Below are 15,436 nucleotides of genomic sequence, written 5' to 3' on the forward strand. Positions count from 1 at the left end.
TGCCTGTCAGAAAGCCTCCTCTTAAACACCACGATTGTATCAGCTTTAACCATCAAACATGACAGCCTGTTAAAAAGAAACTTACATCTTCATTTCGCTTAACATGCTCCCTCCATAAACTGATGTGCTGTAGTATTTGAAATCTGTACCCAGGCAAAATGATCATTACTCTCTACCCTATCATAACACTACCGAAAAATATTAGTAAACAGACGGCTCTGGTAATCGCATGACCAGTACCTTTATTGTATGTTTATGCATAATTAATAAAGCAATGCTTGATTAGTTTTGAGAGGATGGTACTTTAATCAAGTCCACTGCCCGAGTACAGAAGGCAATAGTGGGTTGCTACAGCGAATAAGAGTTTTGACCAGCGGCAAATTCAAACTTCAGAAGTTTTGAGAGGAAGGGACATCAATGAGATCAATAGACAGCAGCATGTCGCTAGAGCAAAAAAAGCAAGATCAAAGTATAGAAAGGCTGAGCATGGTGCGACTAGTGTCCTGAGCTGCGTATATTTCAGTGTAAGAGGTATGGTAGGAAAGTCAGATGATAGTGCGAATATGACGTAGCTGATTTACAATCAGAGGCAATGTGTAGTGAGGAGAGACTTCTGTTAGGGCAAAATTGCAATCAACAGAATGAGCTACAACGTAATAGGCGGACAAAATCGAAGAAGGCGAAGACAGGACTGAAGATGTTACATTTGAATCTGCGCAGTATACAGAATAAGGTAGATGAACTTGCCACACAGTTGTAGGTTGGCAGGTATGATGTTGAGGGATCACTGAATCATGGCTGAAAGATAATTATATCTGAGAGCTTAATGTACGAAGATACACAATGTTTTGGAAAGACAAGCAGGTAGGCAAAGGGGGCGACGTTGCTCCGTTGGTAAAAAAATGAAATCAAATAATTAGAAAGCTGACATAAGTTCGGAAGGTGCTGAACCATTGTGGATGGAGTTAAGGAACTACAAGGGTAAAATGACTTTGATGTGAATTGTATATGGACTCCCAAACAGTAGTAAGGGTGTGATCTACACATTACAATGCCTGCTAAAAAGGGCAATATTACAATAGTCATGGGGGATTTTAATATGCAGGTAGATTGGGAAAATCAGGTTGGTTCTGGATTCCAGGAGGCAGAACTTATACAGTGCCTACGAGATGGCTTTTAAGAGTACTCGTGGTTGAACCCACAAAGGGATAGTTATTCTCGACTGGGTAGTGTGCAATGAAGCAGAATTGGTTAGTGAGCTTAAGGTAAAAGAACCCGTAGGGGAATGTGATCAGATGTATCAGTATTATAGTGGAGTAAAGGGAATTAAAGAGAGGAGTTGGCCAGCATTGATTGGAAACGAACATTGGTAGAGATAACGGTAGAGTAGCAATGGCTGGAATTTCTGGAAGGGAATTCGGAGGACACATTCTAAAGAGGAAGATGTATTCTAAATGAAAGATGACAGAACCGTGGCTCATAAGAGAAGTCAAAGCCGACATCAAAACCAAAAGGAGGACACTTAATAGTATGGTGGCAGTTTCAGGCGTCAGGGAACATGAAGTGTGTGAAGTTACCGAAACTACAGAGAAGGCTGTTGGAAACTGAAAATTCTAAAGGTAGGTAGCTCACCTAGACTGGATGATGTACACCACAGCGTTTCGAAAGAGGTGGCTGAAGAGATTGTGGAGTCAATGATCTTTCAAGAAATCCAAGGTTTTGCAATGGTTCCAAAAGACTGGTAAATTGGAAATGTAATTCCACTCTTCGAGAAAGGAGAGAGGCAGAAGAAAGGAAACTATAGGCCGATAATTCTGACCACTGTTGTTGTAAAGATGTTGCAGACGATTATAACGATTAAGTCTCAGGGCATCCGGATGCCCATGATAAAATAGGCCATATTGGCATGGTTTCTTCAAGGGAAAATCTTGCATGACAATCCGTGGCTGATTGGCAGAAGGCAAAGAGTGGGACAAAGGGACCCATTTCTCATTGGCAGCTGGTGACCAGTGGTATTCGACTAGAGTCTGTGTTGGGACAGATTCTCTTTACGATATATAACAATGATTTGGATGATGGAATCGATGGCTTTGTTGCAAGGTTTGGAGACAATATGGAGATAGGTTGAGGGGTAGCAGTTTTGAGGAAGTAGAGAGGGTACAAAAAGCCTTAGATCAGGACAGTGGGCAAATAAAAGACAGATGGAATACAGTGTAGAAAAGTGTATGGTCATGCATTTTGGTGGAAGAAAATGAAAAGGCTCTTTATTTTTTAAATCGTGAGAATATATAAAAAAAACTGAGGTGAAAAGCTCTTGCGAGTCCTTGTGCAGGATTTCCATGAGGTTAATTTGCAGTTTGAGTCTATGCTGAGGAAGGCAAATGCAATGTTAGCATTCATTTTAAGAAGACTCTAATATAAAAACATGGATGCAATGTTGAGACTTTAGAAAGAATTGAAGAAGCCTCTCGGAGAATTGAGAGCATTTTGGGCCCCTTTTTATTAGAAGGGATGTATGGAAACTGGAGAAGGTTCAAAGGAGGTTCCGAAAATTATTCCAGGATTGAATAGCCTGTCATATGATGAGCGTCTGATTGCTTTGGGCCTGAATTCACTGGAAATCAGAAGAAAGAGCAGTGACTAAGTTAAAACATATCGAATGGCGGACGAGGAGAGGATGTTTCCTAATACGGGAGAATCACAGCCTCAGGACAGGGTGGCGTCCTTTTAGAATGGAGATGACAAGGAATTCTTTGAGCTGAGAGTTGTGAATCCATGGAAGCCGATTTTTTATGTTTTCTTAAGGCAGAGGTTGATAGTTTCTTGATTGGTCAGGCATGAAAGGATACACGGAGAAGGCAGGAGATTGTAGCTGAGAGAAACATTGATGAAATGGTGGAGCTGACTTGATAGGCCAAATAGTCTAATTCTGCTCCTCTATCTTATGCTCTTTTGGCCATAATTCAAATAGCTCCTAATGAGAGTGACGGGATTTGAAAGTGTGTCTCGGGGTCGTAATATTTATCCTCTCGAGGATATTCTGAACAGCGTGACGACTACTAAAGTTACCTTTCTGAAATGTACACTGCCTTGCACTTTTCCTTGGATATCACTCTCTCCTTCACCATATGCTGGTGCACGCACACACACACGAGTGCATGCAAACACATACAGACGCACAAACACGTACAGTGCATACACACACGAACAGAGAAGCATACGCACATATACACAAAAACATATATTGTCCAATACAGAAGTATGTAGGCAAACAAGAGAAAATCTGCAGATGCTGGAAATACAAGAACACATAAATGCTAGAGGAACTCTGCAGGCCTTGAAGGCATCGGCGGAAAAGTGATCAGTCGACGTTTCGGGCCGAGACTCTTAAGCAGGACTGGAGAAAAAAAGATGATGAGTAAGATGTAAAAGGTGGGTGGAGGAGAGAGAGAAACTGAAGCTGATAGGTGAAACCTGGAGGGGGAGGGGTGAAGTAAAAAGCTGAGGAGATGATTGATGAAAGAATTACGGGGGCGGAGAGTGGGGAATCAGATAGGAGAGGACAGAAGGACATGGAAGAAAGAAAAAGGGGGAAGGGAAGAAGAGCGCTAGAGAGAGGCGGTGGATAGGCGAGGAGATAAGGTAAGAGAGGGAAAAGCGGATGGGAACTGGTGAAGGGGAGGGAGTGGGAGCCATTACCGGAAGTTCGATAAATTGATGTTTATGTTAACAGTTGGAGGCTACACAGACGGAATATAGGGTGTTGTTCCTCCCTCCTGAATGTAGCCTCAACGTGTTAGTAGAGGAGGACATGGATAGACATATCGGAATGGGAATGGGAAGTGGAATTAAAATTGGTGACCGCTGGCAGTCTGTCTGCCAGAAAAAGCGGGATCCATTGCATGACTTCTTATTATGCTCTATAATTGTTGATGAAATTGTTTTTTCTCTATTTAAGTAAATAAATTATTTTATTTGTAGCTTTAAATAAATGTAAATGATTTTTGCAATTATTTGCCACACCTTGGAATTTGCTATTCCCAGTTTTTTCACCGTGAATCAGAAATCAAAGAACTTTATAGGTTCTATGTAATGGCCGGAAAGGGAGTAAGCCATGAGGCTGAAGTCTACGATCGAGGGTGTATAAATCCAAAAATGCTTCGGAACTCAGAAAAAGGATAGCGTTAGCTTTCACTGTGTATTTGTTTAAAGCATACATTTACATATGGGGAAACTAATAGCAAGTGGTGAGGAAATGTTGCATTACAAATAGGTTATGTTCTACGGGGATTTCTACAGTGAAGTACATGTGCTCTCAACTGAGCCGGGGCATCAGAATGTAGGTATAGAGAAGTGAGAAATTGAGTGCTGATGAAAGCATTGAAAAAAAAGTTCTCGATGCTGTTGCCAATCTCCAGAAGGAGTAGGTTGTTTTTGTGTTGCTGGTATATTTATGTGCCATGTATCTCAGGAGAATTACACCTGTGTGGAACAAACATTCTATTGTTAATCAAGGGTTAGAATTGTTGCAGAAGGAACTCGCTTCCTATTTGTTGACTTCTGTAATTGGGGAAGAGTTTTAAATACAGACAGGAGCTGCTTTGTATCTTCGCGTTGAATGTGATATAATGTCAGTCCCTTTGAGAAACAGGTTCATTTGGAAATCTGTGAGGCCACAGTAAAGTAGCAGTTAGCACGACGCTGTTAGAGCTCGGGGCGTTCCCAAGTTTGGAGTTCAATTCAGGAGCCAACTGCAAAAACATTTTACATTCTCCGTATGACCGCGTGTGTTCCCCCTTGGTGCTTTCGTTTCATCCCAAAGTCCAACATACCAGGAAGTAGATTAATTGGTCATTGCAAATTGTCCTTTTAGGCTGATGCTAAGAATATGCGTTGCTGGGTTGTCGAAGAAGAAGAAGAAGAAGAAGAAGAAGAAGAAGAAGAAGAAGAAGAAGAAGAAGAAGAAGAAGAAGAAGAAGAAGAAGAAGAAGAAGAAGAAGATGAAGAAGAAGAAGAAGAAGAAGAAGAAGAAGAAGAATTGGGTCGTGGGAAGAAGCACAGCACCCCCGGGAAGAATGCAACATTTAGAAGACAGTTTCGACGGTGGTAGTAGGGGTTGGAGGAGGCAGGGGGCAGAATTCTTAAATGAGATCGTACAGACAATTAACCGTCGGCAAAGAATGGCGATGTGAAGGTCCTATTTAATGTAATACGTATTTCTCCAACTCTAAAGATACTGCCATCGCCAGCGGACAGGCATTAATCCACCGAATTGCAGTATGTAAATAGGTTGGATTCCTAGATTCCTCAAATAGATATCAAAGCAAATCTGACACGAAAATTGAATATTTATTAGTTAGTTCTAAATTTATTGGCTTGTTTTTATTGTTTGCGGAATTTGTCTTTTTCCTGCACATTGGGTGTTCGACGGTCTTCTTTTTCTATTGGGTTTCTTTGTTTTGTGCTGCCTGTAAGGTGACAAATCTCAAGATTGTAAACAATATACATACATTGATAATAAATGTACTTTGAACATTGAACTGCGAATGACCCTTTTGCTGAACATATATTTCAAACGTTGTAGTGAGTTCAATGTTTGGTGGCTACCAGCCTATATATTAGAAACATAGAACCATAAAAAACCTACACCACAATACAGGCCCTTTGGCCCACAATGCTGTGCTGAACATGTAATTATTTTAGAAATTACCTAGGGTTACCCATAGTTCTCTATTTTTCTCAGCTCCATGTACCTATTCAGGAGTCTCTTAAAAGACTCTATCGTTTCTGCTTCCACCACCATCGCTGGCAGCCCATTCAACAGTCTGCGTAAAAGTCGTACCCCTTACATCTCCTTTGTACCTACTTCCAAGCACTTTAAAACTGTGCCCTCTCGTGTTAGCCATTTCAGCCCTGGGAAAAAAGCCTCTGACTATACATACGATCAATGCCTCTCATCATCTTATACACCTCTACCAGGTCACATTCATCCTCCGTCGCTCCAAGGAGAAAAGGCCGAGTTCACTCAACCTATTTTCATAAGGCATGTTTCCAAATCCAGGCAACATCCTTGTCAATCTCTTCTGCATCTTTTCTATGGTTTCCACATCCTTCCTGAAGTAAGGCGACCAGAACTAAGCGCAGTACTCCAAGTGGGTTTGACCACGGTCCTGTATAGCTGCAACATAACCTATCGGCTCCTAAATTCAATCCCACGGTAGATAAAGATCAATGCACCTTATGCCTTCTTAACCACAGAGTCAACCTCCGTAGCAGCTTTGAGTGTCTTATGGACTCGGACCCCAAAATCCCTCTGATCCCGCACACTGCCAGGAGTCTTACTATATACTGCCATCATACTGGACCTACCAAAATGAACCACCTCACACTTATCTGGGTTGAACACCATCTGCCACTTCGCAGCCCAGTTTTGTTTCCTATCGTTGCCCCGCTGTAACCTCTGACAGCCCTCCACACTATCCACAACACCCCAACCGTTGTGTCATCATCAAAGTTACTAACCCATCCCTGCACTTCCTCATCCAGATCACATAATAATCACGATGAGAAGGGTCCCCAGAACAGCTCCCCGAGGCACACCACTAGTCACCGACCTCCATACAGAGTATGACCTGTCTACAACCACTCTTTACCTTCTGTGGGCAAACCAATTCTGGATCCAGAATGCAATGTTCCCATGGATGCCATACCTTATCAAAAACCTCGCTGAAATCCATATACACTACATCTACTGATCGACCTCCATCAATGTGTTTAGCCACATCCTTAAAAAAATCAATCAGGCTCGTAAGACACGGCCTGCCTTTGAGAAAGTTATGCTGTCTATTCCTAATCATATTATGCCTCTCCAAATGTTCATAAATCCTGCCTCTATGGATTTTTTTTTCCATCAGCTTACCTGGGCTATCTCTACTCCCTTTCTTGAATAAGGGAACAACATCCGCATCCCATTCTGTACAGGATTTTCGTTGTCTCTTTCTTTCACTTCACTCTCCCATGTTGCTAATCTGCACACACAGTGCTTAAGTTGTCGTTTACCCGGCTAATTCGTTATGATATTATTCCAGTGTGGAACTACAGGTATGTCTTTCCGCTAATGTGTTAAGGTTAATTTGAAGTAGACGATGTTTCAATCATTTTACGGGGTAGCCTCGGGGTAAGATTCCATATGCTTGTTTGAAATAAGATAACTGTTGGAGTTGCAGTTTTGGTATCATCCGGTCAGCTGAAGTTCAAGCTCTCCCTCTTGTGCTCAGGAAGTCACAGAATCTACAACCGCATCTTACGCTCTTTTGGAGCGGAAGCCTGATTTAATTTAAGTGCGGTTTTGGGGCTTGTGGCTACTTTTCACCTTGCGATAGCGAACACATCTGAGTAACTCAAATTTGTGACGGGAAAAGCTGGAACGGGGACGTGCCTGATGGGAAATGGTTCACGTGTTTTGTTTTGATGTTTATTGGAAGTCTTTTTTCTCCTGTTAGATCTTGAACTGAACAGGGAAATGTACAGCATGATTCCCAGTTTGTGATAATGTTTTCTTATTGTGCCTCGTCTATAAATATTCTGGCAGAATTCCTGAGGAATGTGATGCGTTGATGTAAAAAGGCTGCTTGTTGCTTAAGGGGACTTGCAACACGGCGACGAAATTGACAATCGGTCCGGTTTAAAATTAACAAGTGCGTCTGACGATCGATTATGATTCTACCCCATCAGGGAATTTCTGCGGTATGAGGTTGATCTGAACAACGCGGATTCACAGAATTGACTGAATTATACGCCGTGGGCTGAACATGAAGAGGTCCTACTTTCTTCTCATCTTCTGTAAGCGAATTTATAATATTTCGATTGTTTAACATTGCAATTAGCTTCGGGCGCTTAATCAGAATGAAAAGATTTATCCTATGTAATTCTTTATACCGAGTTAATCCCTTATACGAAGGTCTGAAACTTAATTAGAATATCCTGGTACAAAATAGAACATTAATAATTTAGTTTTAACGAGAACCTATTGCAAATCAGAACTGGTGGGTAATGTTCTAATCGGGATTAGTTTGTTAAAGTTAGAGTTGATTCCTAATAAATATTTCGATCTTGAATTCCTTATGATGTCTATTACTTACTTACGTCGAGAAAAGCAATTGAATTTGCCAGATTTTGTATTTTGAGGAATATTTGTCAGCAGTAGCCTAGCTGTTTCCCGCATAAAGTGTTCATAACCTGCGATCAACTTTATGATGTGTGATTTCTAGAGTGAAGCTCGAAACTTGACCAAGGCATGCGTTCTGCTGACCATCTGATAAAGTGGGTACAGGAAGGAAATGGCAAGCACGCAGAGATATTAAAAAAACAACTAATGGAGAAGGGTATAAGAAGGGTAGAGCTAGGGAAACAAAGTAAGGGAATAGTAATAGTCGATGGGGGAGATGGCGGGGGCTGGGGAGAGAGAGAGAGAGAGAGAGAGAGAGAGAGAGAGAGAGAGAGAGAGAGAGAGAGAGAGAGAGAGAGAGAGAGAGAGAGAGAGAGAGCGCGAGAAGACATGATAGACAGATTGCTGGATGGATACATAGATGGATAGATAGAGATATAAATAGTTATATAAACATTGCTTAGATAGATAAGCAAACAAATAAACAAATAAATAAATAAATGAATGGGATAACAAGAATGAGAACAGGACATGGCCACGATAATGGGGATACTTAATGATAGATGTCGCCTTCCTGTAAAGTCTCCTCTTGTAGGTATCCTTGGTGGAGGCATCTGAACTGGCTGAGTGCACTTCTTTACCATCTTCCTCGACCTTTTCTACCACTATGGACAAACCGTGTACACTCGCAGTTATCTGCTCCGCTAACTTTTCCAAAACTGATGCCTTAAGAGTTCACCGCTGCTTCTCCAGCTTATTTCCAACACGTCACCATTCACCTGGATTCATAGACTCATAGAGAACTACAGCACAAAAACAGGTCCTTTATCCAAACATGTCCGTGTCGTACTATTATTCTGCATAGTCCCGTCGAACTGCACCTGGTCCATAATCCCCCATACCTCAAACATCCTTATTGTTATCCATATTTCTCTTAAATGTTATAGAGTCAGAGACCGTCTGGATTGAACACCTTTTCTGCGTTAAATCCATTCTACCACTATTTTTACAGACTCCCGTGGGAGTACAAATTATAGGTTGCTTCGGCCTAGGAAGAATTCAATCTTTGTTAACTATTGGTAAGATGCCATAAGATATAGGATCCGAATGAGGCCATTTGGCCCATCGAGTCTCCTCCGCCAAGCAATCATGGCTGATCCTTACACCTCCCCCTTAGCCCCACACCCCGGCCTTCTCCATGTAACTTTTGATGTCGTGGGCACTCACAGACAGATCAATTTCCACCTTAAATACACCTAACAACCTGGCCTCCCCAGCTGCCTGTGGTAATAAATTCCACAAATTCATACCCCTGGTAAAGACATTTCTCGTATTTCTGTTTTAACTGGACACTCCTTTATGCTGATGCTGTACCTTCTTGTCCTAGACTACCCGACCATGGTAAACATCCCTTCGACATCTACTCTGTCTAGGTCTTCCAACTTTGGAAAGGTTGCAATGAGATCCACCCCCTTACCTATTCTTCCAAATTTTAGAGAGGATGACCCCAGAACCATCAAACGTTCCTCACATAATAACCCTCACATTCCCGGAATCATCGTTGTGAACCTCCTCTGACCCCTTTCCAATGCCAGCACATCTTTTCTAAGACAAGGAGCCTCAAAACCTTCAAAATCCTCAAGCTGAGGTCTCACTAGTGCCTTAGAAAGACTTAGCATCACATCCCTTCTCACAGGTACATGGAGGAATTTAAGGTGGAGGGTTATATGGGAGGCAGGGTTTAAGGGTCGGCACAGCATTGTGGTCCGAAGGGCCTGTACTGTGCTGTATTGTTCTATGTTCTATATTCTATATATTCTAGACAGCTTGAATGAATGCAAACATTGCATTTGCCTTCCTTACTACCGACTCAACGTGCAAGGTAACTTTCAGGGTGTTCTGCACCAGGACTCCCAATTCTCCTTGCATAACAGATTTTTGGATTCTCTGCCCGTTTAGAAAACAATCTGCACATTTGTTTCTTCTACCTAACTTAATGACATGCATTTTCCAACACTGTATTTAAGTTGCCACTTTCTTGCCTATTCCCCGAATCTGCCCGATTCCTTCTGCACCCGTTCTGTTTTCTCAACACTACCTGCCCCTCCACTCACCTTCGTATCATCTGCAAACCTGGCAACAATAGGATCTATTCCATCATCGAAATCATTGATATACAGGATAAAAAGAAACAGTTCTAACACCGACCACTGCGGAATACCACCAGTCATGGCAGCCAACTAGAAAAGGATTATTTTATTCCCACTCACTGTCTTCCTACCAATCAGTAAATGCCCTAACCATGCTAGTAACTTTCCTGTAATACCATGGGCTCTAATCTTGGTAAGCAGCTTTATGTGTGGCACCTTGTCAAAGACCTTCTGAAAATCCAGTTATCTATCCTTCTTGTAGTCGCCTCAAATAATTAAAACAGGTTTGTCAGGAAAGATTTCCCTTACGGACACCATGCTGACTTTTGTCCTATTTTTTTCCTGTCTCACCAAGTACTCCATGACCTCAGCTTTAACAATTGAATCCAACATCTTCCCAACCACTGAGTCCAAGCTAACTGGTCGAAAATTTCCTTTCTGCTGCCTCCCTCCTTTCTTAAAGCCTGGGGTGACATTTGCAATTTTCTACTCCTCCGGAACCATGCCGGAGTCCAATGATTCTTGAAAGATCATTACTAATGCCTCCTAAATTTATACCACTACCGCTTTTAGAATCTGCAGGTGCAGTACATCTTGCCTGGGTGACTTACGCACCTTTGAGTTTTTCCAGCCTTTTGAGCAGCTTTTCCCTTATAATAGTAATTGCACTCACGGTGTCTTCCCTCACACCCCTCAACACAAGGCATATTTCTAGTGACTTCCGCAGTGGAGACTGATGCAAAATACTCATTTTGCATCTGACATCCCCTTGTCCCCTGTTAACAATTTCTCTGGCCTCATTTTCTAGCGGTTCTATATCCACTCTTATCTCTCTTTTATGTTTTATTATATACTTGAAGAACCTTTTTTAATCCACCTTGATATTGTTTGTTAGCTTGCTTTCATATTTCATCTTTTCCTTCCCAATGATTTTTTTAGTTGCTCTCTGTAAGTTTTAAAGGCTTAATCCTCTATCTTCCCGCTATTTTTTTCTTGCTCTGTTATATGCCGTCTCTTTTGCTTTTACATTTGCTTTGACGTCTCTTGTCAGCCACGGTTGTAGTATTTTGCTATTTGGGTATTTCTTTGTTTTTGGAATACATCTATCCCGCACCTTCCTGATTTTACCCAGAGACTCAAGCCATTACTGCTCTGCTACCATTCCCTGTCTGCATCTCTTTCCGATTTACATTGGCCAACTCCTCTCTAATACTACTGTAACTTCCTTTACTCCATTGAAATACTGCTACATCAAACTTTACTTTCTCCCTATCAAATTTCAAGTTGAGCATAATACTTACAACGACAGCCTCTATAGCTGCCTGTAGCAAAGAATTCCACAGATTCACCACACTCTGGCTACCATATCTCTGTTCTAAAAGGATGTCCCTCTATTCTGAGGCTGTGTCCTCCGGTCATAGACTCCCCGCCATAGGAAACATCCTCACCGCAGCCACTCCATCAAGGCTTTTCAGCATCAATAGGTTTGAGCGAGGTCACCCCGGATTATTCTGAACCCTCTCCAGTTTCAGCATATCCGCTCTAAGATAAGGGGCCCAAACCTGCTCACAATACTCCAAGTGAGGCCTCACCGGTGCTTTATACAATCTCAACATCACAATATATTCTAGTTCTCTTGAGGGGAATGCTAACATTGCATTTGCTTACTTAATCGCAAACTCAATCTGTTATGTAATCTTTAAGGAATCCTATACAAGGACTCCCAAGTCACCTTGCACCTCTCTATTTAGAAAATAGTCAACCTTTCATTTTTTCTGCTCAAGTGCATGGCCATACACTTTCCGACACTGTATGCGATTTCTTTGCCCATTCTCCCACTCTGTCTAAGTCTTTCTGTAGCTTCTTTGCCTCCTCAAAACTATCAACAATTCCACCTGTCTTCATATTGTCTGAAATCTTTGCAACAGAACCATCAATTCCATCAGCCAAATCTTTGAGTAAAAGCATAAAACATGTCAGTCCCAACACAGAATCCCTGTGGAAGACCACTAGTCACCGGTAGCCAGCCGGGAATGGCTCCCTTTATTCCCACACTTTGCCTCCTCCTGTCAATCGCCATTGCTTTATCCAATCTAGAATCTTTCCTGTAATACTATGGGCGCATAGCCTGTTAAGCAGTCTCATATGTGACAACTTGTCTAAAGCCTTCTGAAAATCCAAGTACACAACATCAACCGATTCTTCATTGTCTATCCTGTTTATTATTTCTTCAAAGAGTTCCAACATATTTCTCAGCAAGGTCTTCCTTTGACGAAACCAGGGTGACTGCGGCCCATTTTATCATATGCTTCCAGGCACACTGAACCTCATCCTTAATAATCCACTCCAAATTCTTTCCAAACAGAGGTTAGACTTACTGGCCTATAGTTTCCTTTCTTCTGCCCCTCTCCCTTCTTGAAGAGTGGACCGACTTTTCCAATTTTCCAGTCTTACAGAACCAATCCAGAAATTAGTGATTTCTGAAAGATCATTACTAATGCCTCCACGATCTCTTCAGCCACCTTTTTCAGAACCCTGTGTTGTACATCATCTCGTCCAGGTGACTTATCTACCTTCAGACCTTTCAGTTTCCAAGAACCTTCTCTGTAGTTATGGTAATTTTACACGCTTCCAGATGTCCCCTGACATCTGGAGCTTTCACCACGCTGCTAGCGTCTTCCACACTGAAGAATGACGTTAAATACTTATTCACCTCGTACGGCATTTTGTTGTTCCCCATTACTACAGCATCATTTTGCAGTGGTCTGATATTCACTGTGCCTCTCGTTTACACTTTATGTACCTGAAGAAACTTTTGGTATTTCTATAATAATATTGTCTAGCTTTCTTTCGTATTCCATCTTTCCCTTCAGAATAACTTTTCAGTTGCCTTCTGTTGGATCTTACAAGCTTCCCAGTCCTCTAACTTACCGCTAATTTTTGCTCTATTATATGCCCTCCTCTTGACTTTTTTGTTGGCTTTGACTTCTCTTGTCAGCCACAGTTGTGTCATCTTTTCTTTACAATACGTTTTCCTCTTTGTGTTGTTCTATCCCAAGTCTTCCTAATTGCTGCCAGAAATTTCAGCCGTTGCTACTGTGCCGTCATCGCCGCCGGTGATCGTTTCCTATCAATTCAGACCAAATCCACTCTTATGCCTCTGTAATTCCTTTTACTCCACTGTAATGATGATGCATCCGACTTTAGCATCTCTTTCTGAAATTTGAGAGTAAATTCCATCATATTATGATTACGTTCTCCGAAGGGTTTCTTTATTACCCTAAATTCTCCAAACAATTCTGGTTCCTTGCACCACACCCAATCCGGAATAGCCGATCCCCTAGTTAGCTTAATCACGTGTTGTTGTAAAATGCCATTTCATAGGCACTGTAGAAATTCCTCCTCCTGGGATCATGAACCAACCAAATTTTCCCAATCTACCTGCATATTGAATATCTGCATATTCCCCATGACCATTATAATATTGCCCTTCTGGGATGCATTTTCTAACTCAAGTTGTAATTTGTAGACCAGATCCTTAGTATTGTTTGGGGGTCTGTATACAGCTCCCATCAAGGTAATTTTACCCTTGCTATTTCAATACTCTATCCATAATGATTCGACACCTTCCGAACTATGTCACCTAGGTCAGTTCTCTTTAATGATTTGATTTAATTTCTTTTTATCAACAGAGCAGGGACTCTGTCCTGCCAGTATTCTGCTGTCCTGCCAGTCCTTTCGATACAATGTTTATCTTTGGACTTTACACTCCTAGCTATAATCTTCTTAACCATTCAGTGATATCTACAACATTATACCTGTCAACCACCAACTCCGCTGCAAGTTCATCTACTTTTCTTCCGTATATGGCGCCCATTCAAATACAACCCTTTCAGTCCTGTATTCACCCTTTTAAATTTTGTCCGCCTTTTACGCTACAATTCAACCTGTTGATTACATGTTTGGCCTAACAGGAGACTCTATTCACTACGCATTACCTCTGGTTGTAAATCATCTACCCTAATTTCAGCACTATCACCTACCTTTCCTACGATACCTCTTGCACTGAAATAAACACAGCTCAGGACACTAGTCGCACCATGCTCAACCTTTTCATTCCGTACTTTGTCTGAATTCTTACCAACATCTGCCTCCACAACCTCTCCACTAACCGTTCTAGCACTCTCGTTCCCATCCCCCTGCATCACAGGTTTAAACCCACAGTGAAGCATTATCAAAGCTTCTTGCTAGCAAACCCAAGATCACAACCCTGGAGGTCTTGCCCATTAACCTAGCATCCAACTCCCTGAACTTCTTTTGCAGAACCTCGTTACTCATCCTATCCATGTCATTTGTACCTATGTGGACCACGACCTCTGGCTGTTCACACTCCCATTTTAGAATTTTGAGGATCCAAGATATCCCGGACCCTGGCACCCGCAATATGAATCCCGTTTTCGCTCTCAGAACCTCCCGTCCGGTTCCCTAACTAACGAATTCCCGATTTCTTCTGACTCACGGAGGCAGACTCAGTGTCAGAAACTTCGCCCACTGTGATTTTCCGCTTTAATGTGGCCTCTGACAGTATCCAAAGTTAAGTGGGGATGGTGACAGGAGTACACTCCTTAAACCCTTTCTCTTTCCTATCACCCGATTTTCTGTGCCCTGCACCTTGCGTGTAACTACCTCACTATATTAAGTCAAGTCAAGTCACTTTTTAATGTCATTTCGACCACAACCGCTGGTACAGTACACAGTAAAAGCGAGACAACGTATTTCAGGACTATGGTGCTACATGAAATAATACAAAAACTACACTGCACTACGTAAAACAACACGAAAAACTACACTAGCTACAGACCAACCTAGGACTGCATGAAGTGTACAAACAGTGGAGGCATTACAATAAATAATAAACAAGACAATAGGCACAGTAAGTTGGTGTCAGTCCAGACTCTGGGTATTGAGGAGTCTGATGGCTTGGGGGAAGAAACTGCTACAAAGTCTGGTCGTGAGAGCCCGAATGCTTCGGTGCCTTTTCCCTGATGGTAGGAGGGAGAAGAGTTTGTGTGAGGGGTGCGTGGGGTCCGTCATAATGCTGTTTGCTTTGCGGATGCAG

The 15,436-nt window shown here is 42.0% G+C and overlaps 1 protein-coding gene across 2 annotated transcripts in view; it reads left to right on the top strand.

The window, feature by feature from the left end:
• Positions 1-7,388: 7,388 nt before the first annotated feature.
• LOC140715950 (Fc receptor-like protein 5) overlaps positions 7,389-15,436 on the top strand; it is a 53,937-nt gene continuing 45,889 nt past the window's right edge. For both annotated transcript variants that reach the window (XM_073028547.1, XM_073028548.1), the window contains exon 1: positions 7,389-7,842. In XM_073028547.1, the coding sequence (XP_072884648.1) occupies positions 7,812-7,842 (31 nt within the window). In that variant the 5' untranslated portion in view covers positions 7,389-7,811. The remainder of the gene's footprint in view (positions 7,843-15,436) is intronic.

This window comes from Hemitrygon akajei, chromosome 24 (assembly GCF_048418815.1).
Source record: "Hemitrygon akajei chromosome 24, sHemAka1.3, whole genome shotgun sequence".
Taxonomy (NCBI): domain Eukaryota; kingdom Metazoa; phylum Chordata; class Chondrichthyes; order Myliobatiformes; family Dasyatidae; genus Hemitrygon; species Hemitrygon akajei.